The following is a 16,087-nucleotide window of genomic DNA, read 5'->3' as shown; positions in this document are numbered from 1 at the left end:
GCGAAGATTATTTTTTCGGGTGCAATGTCTAAGTTAGAATATTATGATAGTTCCATGTTGCCGCAGAAGTTCTTCGTATATTCTAAGTAACATAGTGTATAACCTGAGATCAGGCTCGCTTTTTGTTTCGCTTTGTAAACAGCATTCCGGCAGGCTAGCTGTAGCTGTTAGAGAGAATGTATGAGAACCGCTAAAATTGGGCCTGATCTCAGGTTATATAGTGTACACAGCAAAAATAGAGATCATAAAATACGTCAAGTGGTCGCTTACGAGAGGTTAAAAACAATGGAAAATCATAAACCGTCAGGTCCAAAAAGTGGTAAGGTAAGGTAATCTTTATTTATGCACAGTGATACAAATTCATCAGACTCCTAATATTAAAAAAATTTAAAAACCTTAATTACATTTGCTGGGTTCCACTAAATACGGTATTAAAATTATTCAATTAAGTATATACGAAAAAAAGCCTGTTTTCCATGAATGCCGTGCCTTACTTGATATTATAATAGGGTTGGGTTAACCCTAACCCTAATTACATGAGGTAGTCGTTTACTTGAGGTTCCAACAGTAAAGGTTTTGACTGGGAAAATTTTGTTGTTTTGGATTGGCGGTCGCTAATGAGAGGCGGTCGCACATGAAAGTTCGACTGTAAATTTCGTTTAAATACAGGCGAGAAGTCATAAATTGCAAAAAATAGTATTTTTTCTAAAATATGAAAGATGTGAGAGACGTAAAACGGGAATGTTTTAGGAAGGAGTGAGTTTAAACTGAGAACTAATGATGTTTGGTTGCAAAAGGCTAACTTGATCTAAGGTTTTTCTTTAATTTAGAGTGGGGGGTGAAAGTTCTTTGTTTGAAGCAATTAGCCAGCGTGCATAGCAAGCGTTTCCGCTCGAGTTATTTCGAGTTGGAGCGTGATCAAAAGAAATGGAAAGAAGCGAACGCATTTTTCAGAATCATTGAATTTGCTGGGAGGCGTTTCCTTTTCCGCCTCCACTTTCATTCCTCTCTTTTTGCTCTTGTTCCAACTTTACTCGACGAACTTGCGGGGAAAAGCTTTTACGCAGGCTAAAGCCATCTGATTATTTGGCGCCGAAAGACGACAGAGTCCAATCCTACCTCTCAAACGTGACAAGCCGCCACAACGATAAACAAGTATGTTAATATCAGTTTAATATGCTTTCATGATTATTTTTTGACTGAGTTACACCATGTCGTGCTAGAATCGTGTAGACGTCGAACAAGCCAAGAACGGCAGAAGCAACACGTTTGAAACTGGCCTTAGAGGAAATTAAAAATCTCGAATTCCCACCTTTACGTTGTCGGCAATTTAGTGTTGCTCCAATAAAAACCTCATTTTGTAAGCCAAGCTGATTTTGAAAAGTATATTTCTGTCCTCTAAAAGCCTTTAGAAAATAAGACCCTTGAACTATTGTACACTATTAACTACGATTGAACTTTACTCTACTTTCAGTTGCGGCCATACGTAACCATTGGTACAGCAAGAATGGTGCAGTGGTGAGAATACTTCTTCTCCCACCGATGTGTGGCCTGGGTTCGAGTTCTCGTGTTCAAGCTATATATTTGTTGAATAGGTTGAGGGTGTTTTGCTCCGAGACAGAGCAAACTTGTGTCGCAACGAAACTGCGAAAAAAGCTGGGATAGAAATTGCTATGCAAGATTTTGTTCAGTGGAAACTATTCTTTGGCCTCATGAATTCAAATTTGTGTGGGAGACCTTGCTGTCATCATGCTCTGGTTTTTCGGTCAAACAGCCATCGCTTGGGTGCTTGCCAGTACCAGTCTAGTGTCTGTACTAACCTCCATTCCCTCATCTTTTTCCACCATACCGAGCGTTGAATCCAGTACTTGATCTTTCCGAGCAGGTTAAGCCAATTGTCGAACCAAATTAGCCTCAGAAACATGATCAGAATAAGATGCGAAGGTCCAAATGTGTCTTCCATCTGTAATCTTAGGTGGTCTATTGCCCATGCTTCCTTATCTGGCTCATTAAGCCGAAAAGAGCAGCCGTCGTACGGTGCGAAGACAGCCAGTCGCCATGCCCGCGGATTGCGCCAAAACAGCCTCCAGTAGTCTGGCTTGATCCCACAAAGGCTTCCAATATCATCGATGTATGTGTATGCTTCCACCAGCGTACCTAGCCTTCGGGAAGAATCTTTAAAGTAGTCGTCCCAGAAATCGTTGTCTTTTAAGGTTGACAGATAACGCTGTTCTCGCGATGGAAGATCGCACTTTCCCGAAAACACTTTTCCGATAAATCGCGATTGGATCTCCGCAATTCCTGAGATCGAACCAACCACTGGCCGAACGTAGCCAACAAATGCTAACGTTGGGTCGTCCACGTTAAAGATGAACTTGTAATTTTGCGTCAAAGGTACGGCTTGAAACTTTGAGGGAAGGAGCGGGAATTCAGTTTTGAAGCCAGTACACTGGATGATCACATCTACACTTTCTTCCGTGCCATCACAGAATACAATTCTTTTGCCTTTGATGTTCTCAATGGCACCCTTTGGTACACAGCGCTGATAGTCCACTCTGTCCAACACATGACCATTTTTGTTGATGAAAAATCGGAAAAAATTGGCATCATTTTTCCATTCTGCAATGCCGTGACCTTGATAAGCAAGTAAGGAGCCATTTGTTGTCCAACTGCAAATCCAAGAGAGCCCTACAAAGGAAAAAAAAAAACAAGAAAAGAGATCATCTTTAGTTTGTGAAAACAGCCGACATTTTGCAACGCCACCACTGGCTTCCCTGTCTGAGAAGCGAGCGCAGATATTCTATACTGGATAACTTGTCACTACCCAGATCTGGATAGTCTTCTAATTGGCTGAAGCAAATTCCATACGCAGCACGACCAATCAGAAGCAATACTCAGATCTGGGTAGTGACGCGTCATCAGTATGGAATTTCTGCGCTCGTTTCTCAGACGTCATTTGGCGAGGAAACCAGCGGTGGCGTCGTGAGATATCAGCTGTCTTCTCAGAGTAGATAATCTTCCAACTGTTTTCTATTCAACTTGACTTTCAAATAGACTGAGAAAACAGCCGACATTTGGCGACACTACAACTGGTTTTCCCCGCCAAATGACGTCTGAGAAACGAGGGCAGAAATTCCATACTGGTGACGCGTCACTACCCAGATCTGGGTAGTGCCTGTGATTGGTTGAATCAAATTTCCCACGCAGTATGACCAATCAGAAGCACTACCCAGATCTGGGTAGTGACGTATCATCAGTATGGAATTTCTGCTGTTTTCTCAGGCTAACTTTCTATAGGCGTCCGCCTTTTTGAGCGTCGACAAACCGGTTATTTGTGGACCACAAGGGTATTATTTTATCAAGAACAAGAACGGTCCAAAGACTACTGCAAAGCTGATTTAAAACAACGTATATTGTTTTGTATAACAATATTTCGGCTGGCCATACCAGCCTTCTTCAGGTTTACAGATGTTACTGAACTTATGTAGCAATCACAATATTATATAAATGGAGAATGTCGCAATTCTCCATTTATATAATATTCTCCATTCATATAATATTGTGATTGCTACATAAGTTCAGTAACATCTGTAAACCTGAAGAAGGCTGGTATGGCCAGCCGAAATATTGTTATACAAAACAATATACGTTGTTTTAAATCAGCTTTGCAGTAGTCTTTGGACTTCTTGTTCTTGGTTCTTTATATTTTTGGCTGATTTGATCTCTTTTCTAGAGATCCAACGTTTACAACTACCAGGATCTTCGTCCACGGTTTTTGCAGCTAATTTAATCCTTTATTATTTTATCCCATCTCATCTCGTTGATCACATCTCAAGTATAAACTGGGACAAGTACCAAAGAGCACTAGCTTCACACTAAACTTTACTCACCTGGTTTGCCCTTTGTAAAAGGAGCAATGGACTTCATAACGCGGGAGGAGGCTTTATCCAAAGCTTGAGGTCGTCTATTTGGTAGGATCTTAGCATACTTTCGGAAGAAATGCATCCCACGTGGTATGCACCAAACAATGCGTGTCACGTGATCATAATACTCTTCCACAATGTCACTTGCAGTCTCTCCCCCACCTATCAGCATCACTCGCTTATTTTCGTGCTCGGGGACAAACGATTTCAATTCGGAACTGTGGCGAACCTCTCCGACAAAATCTCGAAAGATCGTGTGCTCAAGTTCCCGATTGGGCTTCTGAACGCTTCCTGTGCAAATGATCAAAAACTTACTCTCAAAAAGTTGCTCATTCTCACAGCGTACACGCCAGAACTTGTCGGCCTTTGTAATTTCAATTACGCAGTGACCGAGGCGAATGTGCGGCCAAAGATCGAAAGCATCACAGTATGACTTTAGATAGCTCAGTACATCTTCCTGCTTCGGAAACTGGCCGATTTTCTCCGGCATTGGGAAGTCAGACATTTCTGTCACCGTGGATGAAGAAGTGGTTTTTGTGTTCTTCATAACTGTTATTATGCTTGGATCGTCTGTGTAGTTCCACAGGCCTCCCACGTCAGGTCGTTTTTCCAGTGTCACAGCTGTCAATCCTTCCTCGAACATGCTTTTACATGCCAACAAGCCTGACCAGCCGGCGCCTATTATAACAACTTCCCTGAACACCGTCTGTTTGCGCTCCTCCATGTCTCGAGCAAATCAATTATCTAATTAAAAAAAAACATAGTTATTAATATATAAATTATACAAGACCGTGAAATTCCTTATCAGCTATCATCATGGATGGGAATATGTAATATTTATAACTAACGCTCTTTGACTGAAAATTTAATCAATATAGAATAACTGAAACATAATTTCACAATATTTTTCCCAATAAGAAAATCTTACATGATAGGGGAGATGTCTTCGTTTTAAATTTAACGCAAAATTTTATCCAGCCTCTATAACCATTAAATTTTTACTTCAAGTCTTATTTTTATGTTCATAAATGATTGTTATATCATTTAAGATAAAAAGTTGATTTCTAATTCCTTTTATCATAAGCTGCTTCACTTTTAAACTCGATAAGTCTACCTTCAGTCTAGCCGGCAGTTGTCCTCCACTACAAGACTCGACCTTAGCACTCTTTTCCTGATTTCGTCTACTTTAGCCTTGAAGCTGTTCAGCAGATAAAATGATATCCTCTTAACTTATTTTCTAAATAGCTCTGTCAGCGCATAACTGAGATTGCTGTGGAATAAAGTTACACTTAAGACTGTTCACAGCTCCTGCATAACTTTAAAAAGCAGAGAATCTTGAAGTCATATGTTCAGCGCGTGTGAATGCTTGTAGGCAATATCGTGTGTTGCCAACACGTATCCCACATCAGTGTTTATTTTGTTTATTATAAACTTGTCGGTTGTTTATGCTTTTACAGTTACTTGATCCACGCAAAATGTTCCTATAATTTATATAAGCAAGATAGCATATCATTCTTTACCTGCAATTGAGCAGGTTCAGTTCCTGGTTCTTATCGCTATATTTAATTTGTTTATTTTACATAGAAATTAGAGTTAACTACCAAAAACTGTGAGGGCCTTTTTTAAGTTACATCTACTGAACTTGTAGATAAGTATTTATAACCAGAAACGTGTTTTAGAACGGTGCCATCCAGTTCTAAAACTAAAATCACAAAAATTGGTAGCTTTTGTGTTGGGCCGAATCACAAATATGCTGCATAGAAATTCACGAGACAGTTAATTAAGTTGAATAAAATTCGCGCCAAAAATGTGAACTTGGTTAGTAAGCGCATGAGCTGCACAATGCTAAGAGCTTGGCTAAGAGCTGGATGGGCTTCTGCATGACGGTTAAAATTCAAAACTGAGACACGAAAATACGGTGGTGGACAAAACACTGACCCCTAGTCTACCCATATGGACTACCCTAAAATGGACTACGCCGCTAGGTTTAGGAAACTGAGTGAATCAAGTTTCAGGTCAGTTTTTTCAGTATAATGACCCTAAATGGAATCTGATTCGCTCAGTTTCCTAACTCTAACCAATTAACGTTAGCGGCATAGTCCATTTTAGGTTATTCCATAAGGGTAGTCCATAGACTGGGGGTCAGTGTTTTGTCCACCACCCGAAAACACGGTGTTTAGTAAATTATTAACGTGTTGTTTTGTTTGTGGCTCTCAACCTAGCAAGACTTTCTCCCGTAAAAGAATAATGATAAATGTTATATTAAGGGTTACTTGAACCTCCAAACAGACAAAAAACTCTCAGAAGTCAAAGGTTTTCCTCGTGTTATTGCCTATTAATAAACTGGCGTGTTGTCAACACAGATCTTTGCTATGTTGACGTACAATTTGATAACGTGTATTGGCTCATCACCGAATTATGTTTCTGGTTTTTCGATACTGATCTGATCGATTTAAACCAAGGTAGTAATTTTTTTAATTATAATTATCTACAATTTTTACGTGGTTTCAGATACCTATTGTTTTGTTTTGTTTTTTTCAAAAATAGTGAAATCAGTTAAATATGCAAGAGACCCTTCTAGTTCTCATGCGCCAAGATGGCAGGTAGTCACGCGACGAGACTTAAGCAAGGATCCGGAATGCAAGCAGTTATCAAATAAAGAACCACACAAGGTCTTACATAAAAAACGGTTAATGTCAGTAAAGGAGAAATCCCAGTGGGCCTTGCCTCTCTTCTAGCTTCTCTGTGACCCAAAGCGGGATTGAAGTACCGATATCTGAGATTTGTGATACGGCTGATAGTTCTATTTAAAGAGGAAGTTATTTCTCGAGGTTCTGCAATTTTTTGGTGAGTTTAAATTTGGAAATTCAAAGCCGAATGTTTATTTTTTTTTTCAGCTCGACGAAGGTGTAATTGACATGAACTTTTTTAGGTGTGTGGCGAATCAACCTCTGTTTTGTGGCTAATCGCCTTTATGACGAAGTTAAAATGACTGCATGTTGACTGCATGTATTGTTGCGAATTTACTTCCGTATTTTGCCAACAATCCAATCCCGTAACCAGATCCCTCTCTGTAGAGGGTATAGTCAAAGTTCACTTTACATGTTTGAACGTAGATTGCGAGCAGTCCCTCTTCAGTCAGTCGAGTCTAAGCTCGGCAGGACTGGAGAGAGCGAAATGGCAGAGAGGGAAACTGTTTTTTACTTTCGCTCGCTTCGCTCGATTTCCTCGCTCGCGTGAACTGATCTTAAACACGATCGAAAACAGTTTCCACTTTCCTTCGTGCAAAGGTGGCTTTTCTTGTGCATGTCTAACTGAATTGCGAGTTGACTCTACAAAGCTGCGGTAAGCTAGGGTGACCTAGCACGCGACTTATAAAAGGTTGAAAAACTTTCTTTCAATTCGTCTACTCGGACCAAACCAGACCGATAATTGAAGTATGATACAGTGCTGCTTATGATATCGCTAATAGGGTTATCAGTTCAAATTTAGTTATTCTGGCCGTCATATGTGTTGCATGAAATATGCGGAAGCTAAGTTTCTCTCACTATATTTTATATCATTCAAGGAAGTTGAAAAAAACGTGAGCCTTAATATAAAATTTCGCAAGGCTTTTAAAGGTAACTTTGCAGACTTGGTCAGCGAAAAAAATTTTATCGATACGTTCAGAAATTATAGAGGAGTGATGTAGATGGTGCCATTAACGCATTGAAACTGCGTACTGAACATTATTGACTGGGATACCGTGAATCTTTCCACAAATGCAGCGTAAAAATGTAAGAATTAAACTGTGCTTATTAGAAGCTAAACTTTGCGTTATTATTTTAGATTTTAAACTCACCCTTCCTTCAAAAGCTCCAGTTTATAATGATCCTGAATGCAGCCAAGAGCCAGAAGCAAGATCGGAACTGTTCAGTAACGAAGGACATCAAAAACCCGAAGTCGTGTTTGTACCCATTTGATATATCCGATACACAGTTTCTCGGAGCAACTTTCGATACTTCGATACTAGATACTTTGAAAAGAGGATGTGTTGATTTGGCATCTGTGCAAGCCTCTTCGTGACTCAATTCGTAGAAAACTTAGCAATCAATTCTACAAATCATGTCGTCCGCGACGAAATACGCCGTGATACGTTCATCAAAGAGCGTCACGCTACAACAATTGAACCCGAAAACTAAAATGGCCAAATCCAAAAATTTCCAAAGTTCATTCTCAGTGTCGTTTACGATCGACAGCTATGGTTCGAACCCGAAAACTCGCTTAAACTGGCCAAACACTGCTATTATTCATCTCACATTTGTGTTTCTCTCTCTGGAGCCATGATTGCAAGCAGCCCGTTGTCATCACTTCTAATAAGGGCCGGTTTACGTGAAGGTGGGGGACCCCAGGTAGGTGAGGTAACACTGTGGCGGGTCACCCCACCTAACATGTAAACGTGATCACATTAAAATGAGAGATTGTTTGGACAGGCGGGTTACCCCACCTAAGCGGGTTACCTAACCTATCTGGGGTACCCCACCTTCATGTAAACAGGCCCTTACAGCGACTGCTGGGTTCATCCAAGCTTTAAGTTGACAAAGAAAACAAAAGACATTGAACAAAAGATTACAAGACAATAATAATAGCAGGTAATGTTGCTAAATTTAAGATGAACTTTGAACAGAATTAAGTGTTGGGTTTGAAAACTTTTGTCCCACCTCAAAAACTAAACATGTTAAAAACTTTTTTATCAGTAGTTAGAAAACGTTTTGTGTCAAAGACAGACTTAAATGGAAAAATCTCTGTTCTAATATTACATAATGTATATCAGTTAAATTCTCACTATTAATCCTACTGGTCTCAAAAGCTTTATTGAATGAAAGGGTTATGTAAAGTTCACTAATCCACTTTACTTGCAATGAAAAGGCATGCCATTTACTCGTAGCAAAATGTATGTTGCCAAATTTGGACCTTCTCTTCCACGAATCTCATTTTCATGACTTTCATTGAGTGCCTCACGAACACGCTGTTGGTACAAGTAGGTCAAGTTGAGGATCTCTGTACGAGCCTACCTTATATCCTTTACGAAATATTTCTTGAAATAATCGGTTTTACCTTACTGGCAGTTATAGACGTCATGGTCAGCTCACAGTTTCATCATATTCGGATTTTAAAACAAATTAGTTCTACTCCAAAACCGTTCTTTGCACCTCCAGAAATGGAAAAATCTGGTCCTCATTAACACTTGTTCCATTTGCTTCAACCTTAAGCTATTCTTAAGTGCCAAATTCGAATATCGAAACGGGAATTACGTGTAGGGCTGCTAAAACGTGTGGGTGACGTTGTTTTTCAAATTCTTTTATGTGCTTGAGCGTTTTAAAAAGAGCAGAGGATTGCTCCTTCGTTCAGCCCAGTCTGGTTGCCGGTCCCTTAACTGCCAAAGTACGTGAGAGAGCTTAAGCGAACGTGTTTGAGCGACGGTCGCTTCCAAATTTGCATTGCTATGTGCTTTAATTCTTATGGAGACTCCACGGCAAAACCACTGCCCAAGAACGCCAAAAATTCCACTTCCGGTTGACGCGCGTTCGTCAAAAACGTCTTTGCTTTTATGCCCCCTATGGATACGGACTAAGAACGTACAGTTGACTCCCGATAACTCGAGCCCTCGCTAACTCGAACCTCGCGCTAATTCGACCCTGGATTTCCGTCATACCTTTACCTTAATTTTACCCTCGGTAACTAGAACCCTCGACAACTCAAACCTCCCGCTAACTCGAAGTAACTTTTGTTTCCCCTCAAATCATTTCTATATAATTTTATTCTCGATAACTCGAACCATGTTTTGAGCCCTTAAAAAGTTGGACAAAAACAGTGTACTGGCGTCCGAAACATTGAATTTTGAATTTCCCATTGACGTGTTGCAAGCATAAAGTTTACTAGTGGAGGCTGATGTTGTCACAAATCTAACTTGAAACAGCTTTACTTCTCAAAACGGTGATTGGCATGCTCTATTTATAGGCAATGTTTAATTACGTTACAATCTGATTTATAATCTAGAAGTATCTTTCAATTGTCACTTAACCTTTCTACCATAAAATGTGATTAAAATGCTCACCGTGCAGTAAAAACTGTTTTTTGTCCTTACTCCCGGCTATTTTCTTCGAGATCCCGATAACTCGAACTTTTTCGATTTCCCTTGAGGGTTCGAGTTATCGGGAGTCGACTGTATTTCTGTATTAGCAGTCTAGAGATATAATCGTGTCGCCGCTTTTCAGTGTTCAGCCAGGTCAAACTGATTATCGTCGCCTTTTTACGTTATTGCTACAAAAAAGTCTTGGGATCAACAGAGACCAAATTAAACCAAACATGTTTGAAGTGCAACTATACATTCAACAGGTTACAGTGTAATACACAACTCTAATCGAGCCAAACTTCACAGGCCAAGCGTGGGCGTTTATTGACCTTTATTGTCAAAACTGTAATAAACTCCGAAAAACTAACATGCTTTCGGCCAATATTTTATATACAAAAAGGAGACTACCCAGTCCAGTCATTGATACGTCTAGGCCGTTTAGAGATAGTCCATATCGTTTTTTAACGCATTAAACTTCGATGTCAGAATCCGAACTTTGATTTAACATTGAACAAGACGTAATGTGCAAACCGCTTGTTCATCAAACAAGAAACTAAATAAATTGAACGATTTTGTTCTATTAAATTATTTCCTAGTGGAGTACATCAGACGGCAGCGTTTATTGGAGAGAGGCGTTAAATACATCCTTTACTTTTACTAGACAAGAGGCATTTTTTTTTATAGATAGCGTCTATTGGACCATTTACGGTAACAATGCCCCGACAAATTAATTCGAAATCTACAGAGAAACTGAACAAGCAGCTCAAACTGTTCTCAGATTTTGTGCTTTTCAATTTCCAAGATTTCGGAGCTAGTCTCGTAATGCCGAAAGAATGGAGAAAGCTTTGCAGTCGACGCTACAACAACTAAAATCATACTTTTATAGAAATATGCTTACCTGAAAGTGTTTTCTAGCAGGAACCGGCCAAATCAATATTTAGTAAGTTGTACTAATCTCGTTCAGTCCAATTCATGCTTCAATGGCAACAACTCGCTCTCAATTCACTGTCCTCAGGCCGCATCAGTGACTTTCCCTTGCAAGAACTTAGAATACAAGACCTGTATCACATCTTTTAAGTACTAAACTAAAAATCTGCAGTCCGGCACACCCTAACTACAGGGAATTTCCATAAACTGTTGTCTGTTTGTTTTATGAGATGTCATCTTTGTTTGGTTTTTGGTTTTTTCCTTGCGTACCGTACCAGAACAGAAACAAAGCCTTATAAGATTATCCAGGACACAGAAAAGTAGTTCGATCGTTTTCGAGACAGATCTCAGCTAAAACGCTTTTAGTGATCTTTACTACTCTAGACGAAAAAAGTGTTATGGTTTAATTCTGATCAGGCATTATTTTTTCGGCGTAAAATCAGCAGACGATTGGCTTCTTCTGATTCTGCTGGTTTCCAAATGTTTGACACCTATTGTTAAAAGCCGATTTTGTAACTAGGCCTTCTTATTTTGGCCCGCCTATGCATGTATATGTTTTTGTACAGGGAGAAGGCGCGAACCGTAGACCTAATGATGACCTTTTTATTTAGTTATACAATGTTTTTTACCCTATATACCGACCGAACCACTGTTGTGAAAAAGGGGGCAAAGGGGAAACGATTGTACACTTTGTAGGCATACCTTTAGAGTACAAAAGCGGGAATTTTATTTGTAGCTGGATTACACGCATTCTCAGACAAAGAAAAAAACATACCTAAAACTCTTATCTGTGTCTCTATTATCGTGTATGGTTTATTAATCGTCGCAAATATTTTCATAAATAACATGGTAAAAAATGGAAAATTAAGATATATGGAGGCTGACAGAAAAAGAAACGTGAGAATATCCTGGTTGATAACCCTCTAAAACTCTCTTTTTTAACAAAAATAACTAAACGAATAATTAACATTTTTAAAAAACTCTCACGTATATATTCGACAGTGTATAACATAATATGATATAATATAGACTGTTATTATAATTGCTATCCACTTGGTGTCTGTTTTTCTTGAATTAGCGTCTAGACAGACGAATAAGAAAAGCAAATAAGCATTTAAAAACCAAACTGTAAAAAACGTTGATCGCCATCCTGAAAAAGAAATATCTGGATTCACTAATGGATGGCGCGACATCTAGCATAAGCACTTTAACCTTTTCCAGAATGCCCCAAATCCAAATTCTTCCGTGTAAAAGAAATGTTTCAACTTCATTTTGTCAAAGAACAGGGAAGCAAATAGTCTGTTCGAAGCAAAAGCGCTGCCATCAAACCATAGAATTTTGTTTACTGGTTTAAGAGGTTAACAATTTTCCATAATCAACACCAGAAATGAAAGATTTGATAATAATCTTTTGAGCAATAGGCGGCGACGCATCGAGGACCATCGAGGCATCGAGACAAGGTAAATGATTGAAAAGGGGGAGGCACGGTGGTATCATGGAGAGGGGTCCCACCGTTGGTTGCTCTGAGAAAGATGTCTTGGATACAAGTCAGATTAAATACGACAATTTGCCTGTGTATTTTGTATAACCTGTATTTTGATTACATATTTACTCTGTATGGACTTGATAAAAACCTAAACAAAACTGAAAGAACTTCTAACTAGATTAAAGCCGATTTACGAATCGTGAAAGTTGTAATTTTTTTTTATAATTTGTTTGCCCACGAGTCGAAGAACTAAGGAATTCTTGAGAACTCGTTGAAACGTGTCCATGCGTTCTGTTTCGAATTGGAATTTGGAAGTGTTGGTTGTTGAAGAGAGGGGAAAAGCGGAGTACCTGGAGGAAAACCTCTCGGAGCAAAGGAGAGAGCCACCAGCAAACACATCCCACATATGGCGTCAACGCTGGGATTTGAACACGGGCCACATTGGTGGGAGGCGAGTGCTCTCAACACTGCGCCACCCTTGCTCTCCCAGTACACATTCGATTTAAAGCGTCATATTTTAGCTGCCTAGTACAGTAGGAACCCGGAAATAAAAGGAGACCGTGGTGCAACTGATGACATTCTTCTCTCCCGATTATGGTTAAAGTTACAATATTAATTAAAAGTTTGTGTACCTCGCGGTTCCCTTTTTGGGCCCCTCCATTTAACATTTTTATTAGCGATTTGAATTTGTTCATTCCTTCCATGTCGTTAAGATTCTGTACAGATGATACAACAGGATCATATAGTCACATTGCAGCTGTGTACTGTATTTTTTATGATAAATCTTGTCGTTGTAAATATATTTTAATTCTCTATATTTTTAATATAAATATTCTATGTTGACACGTATGTATTTTCAACAAACTTATTTGCTCAATAGACGATACGAGGTAAATACACGATTGTAATATTTTGTATTGTATTGTACCTGAGTTTAGTTATAGCGGACGACTTTTCTGAGTCCCTTTGATTCTGTAGTAGAATAATTTTGCTGTACACTGAAAGAAATTTCGCACAGTCATTTCCTCGCCTTCGTCTTTATGTTCCATGGCACTGCTCGCGAACTTAAGCCCCCTTAGCTAGCCCACTTATGTGCTTTTTCATGTTTGTTATGGTATTTTCTGGATAAACTATCTCACGAAATCTTTGTAGTAATGCGTTGTTAAAGAGTACGATAACAATGCATTTTAATGATAAAGTAATTAGGCTTGAACGGAAAAAAAATCTTCCATTCAATGAATCTGTGATGAATCCACGATGACGCCTTGGCGTTACACGAAAGCGTTTCGCCAGCAACCCCATATAAACGTCTTCAAGGTTTAGGGGACTCCTGGTATGAAATACCCCTACAAAAGCTTTTAGAACGTAATGAGATAAAACATATGCTGGACCTAAGCAAAATCTTGGCTACAGCTCAGTATAACAACGCCCACTTCCCCTCTCTTCTTGGATATTCTCGCTTTGGAAGACAATTTCCCAGATAAAGCTTACTTTTCGGCGTTTGTGAACTTCTTAACTGAGCTATCAGAGTGAAGGGGTTGATAAAAAGATCGTCATAAGCCTTCAAGAGTAAACAAAATCAAAGCCCATTTGAACCTTCAACGTAAGATCGTAGTAGGAGTCTATCTGGCTTCCTCGTACAAGATCGCCTTGTCAGTATTGCTGCTTCATTGACTAAATACTTATTCGCTGATGGGTGTCGTGCTTGACCAATTGGTTTCCAAGATTTATTTATGCTATGATCGGTGCCCCAAGTTTGGCGTATCACTTTTCTGTTTGAAAATTCAGAGGACTGGATGGAACTAGGATCAAAAGTGGAAATCTTTCAACCTTACCCTTGTTTTGAGAAATGTCCGATGTTTAAATAAATTACAAATGTTGTTTAAAACTGTTGTCATCGTTGGTGTTGTTGAAGATTTTTTAACAATGCATGATATCGCTTGAATGAAGCATCTCCCTCTTTGTGACAATTTCCTTCTCACAAGGACAAAACATCGTATCTCTGTTTTCTTTTTGAAGCCTTAAGCGACTCTTTGAGGGAAGACTTGATGTATAACTGAATGCGTGAAGAGCGTCATGATATAAGAGCAATTCAACCAACGTAAAGCCAAAAGTCGCGATCACAAGAAACTTGCCGATGGTTTTAATGACTAGTTTTCCTAAAAGGGCCAACAATAAAACAAGTGTCCTCAGTCAGTATGTCTACCTTATGTCAATCATGTTCTCCTCTTGTTTGCTACATTGACAGTCGGTAATTAAAAATAAACGGAACAAGTTTTACTTAGGTAAGCTAACATCGATAACCGCTCTTTTTTTAAATTTTTTCTTTAGCCAAATGTACATGAGTTGCATAGAACCGACTTCCATTGCTTGAAAATAGAAATCCGTTTGAAGCTTATCTTGTCTGTCAAGAACTATAGCCTAGGTGTAGTCCTCATTTTCCCTCAGGGATAGTAGAGTGAGTGAAATACGTGAGCGCGCGAGGAAACCGCTACCCGCGAGAAAGGTGAAGCCTGTTTCAAACACCGTGCCACTGCCGTACTAAAGTCGAATTTAATTCGGTCAGTTGACTTCAGAACGGCAGTAGCACGAAGTTTGAAACAGGCCTGACAAGCGGTCGGAATTGAGAATTTTTTTACACTTCTCCTTTCTTCTCGTTTCCCCACGCCTTTCCGCGGTGATTCTCACGCGCGCTGGAGTAATTCGCATCCCTGATAAAAATTAGGGACAACTCGTATTCCAATTAACAACCCTGAACGATAAAGCAAGTTAAATTCCTCCCTCAAAAATGAGAAAGTCTCTAGGAGGGGGATGGGGGAGGGAAGCCTCGGAGAGCCCCTAGGGGAACAGGGGTGCTTCACGTGCTTGCCGTCTCCTTTAAGGGTCTAAATCAGTTAGGGTATTTTCCTCATGGTATTATCTTTACTATATACATACTCAGACATAAAATATTTTGGCAGCCTTTTATTTCAAATCTTACCAAAATGCTTAAATAACAAAACAGGCAGCTACATACCTTGAAATGGCAAAGAAAACTACATGATATTTCAAAAACCAGTAAGAATTTTTTTTTAAAAAAAATTAAAAGTATTAAGGAGGTAATGTAGGAATTTTATTTCAAGTAATCTTATCACTTGGTCTTCTGAATCTATAGATAAAGATCAAATGCCAAATCAGTGGCAGTTTTATCGAAAAGGTCGGTTTGAATAACAATAGACAAAATAGTGGAACTCTATCTAACGTTTCGTTCTGTTTTCCCTTTCCACCGTTGTTTTGCATGCTATCTACAATTTTCCTCTTTTAACTTTGAAGTACACGCAATTTCCATGTACTGTCCAATTTCCGAAGAGTTGTTAACTCTTTTCTACAGGAAAAACTCTCCTCTGTAAGCTTTAAGTCTCTTTAGCTACAAATGCTGTCGTTAAATGACTGAGATTCTGATTGGACGAACCATTACTTCTCAGATGTGAAAAACATAGAAAACTCATTTGCGTATGAAAGTTTTATACGACATAGCATTTTGTTGTGTATATTTCAGTATGTTTTACATAAGGTGCTCTTCCGAACAAACAAATGTTTGTTCTGTCAACTCTGAGTTGACCCAAGGCAGTTAAGAGACGTTTTGATTGTTCATGA

General features: G+C 39.2%; 1 protein-coding gene and 1 pseudogene across 2 annotated transcripts in view; both read right to left on the bottom strand.

Annotated features, from left to right (window-relative positions):
• Positions 1–355: 355 nt before the first annotated feature.
• LOC140933895 (4-hydroxybenzoate brominase (decarboxylating)-like) overlaps positions 356–16,087 on the bottom strand; it is a 179,177-nt gene continuing 163,445 nt past the window's right edge. The window contains exons 1-3 of one of the 2 annotated variants that reach the window (XM_073383566.1): positions 5,038–5,221; positions 3,891–4,667; positions 356–2,688 (exon numbers count right to left, since the gene is read on the bottom strand). In XM_073383566.1, the coding sequence (XP_073239667.1) occupies positions 1,748–2,688; positions 3,891–4,647 (1,698 nt within the window). In that variant the 5' untranslated portion in view covers positions 4,648–4,667; positions 5,038–5,221 and the 3' untranslated portion in view covers positions 356–1,747. Of the gene's footprint in view, positions 2,689–3,890; positions 4,668–5,037; positions 5,222–16,087 lie in introns of those variants that run through there. The other variant, XM_073383567.1, reaches the window with a different exon arrangement.
• LOC140934804 (beta-1,3-galactosyltransferase 1-like) lies at positions 13,517–14,349 on the bottom strand (annotated as a pseudogene).

Source organism: Porites lutea, chromosome 4 (assembly GCF_958299795.1).
Source record: "Porites lutea chromosome 4, jaPorLute2.1, whole genome shotgun sequence".
In the NCBI taxonomy this organism is placed as follows: Eukaryota; Metazoa; Cnidaria; class Anthozoa; order Scleractinia; family Poritidae; genus Porites; species Porites lutea.
The sequence above is the reverse complement of the archived record's forward strand: the minus strand, read 5'-3'. Positions and strand labels throughout refer to the sequence as shown.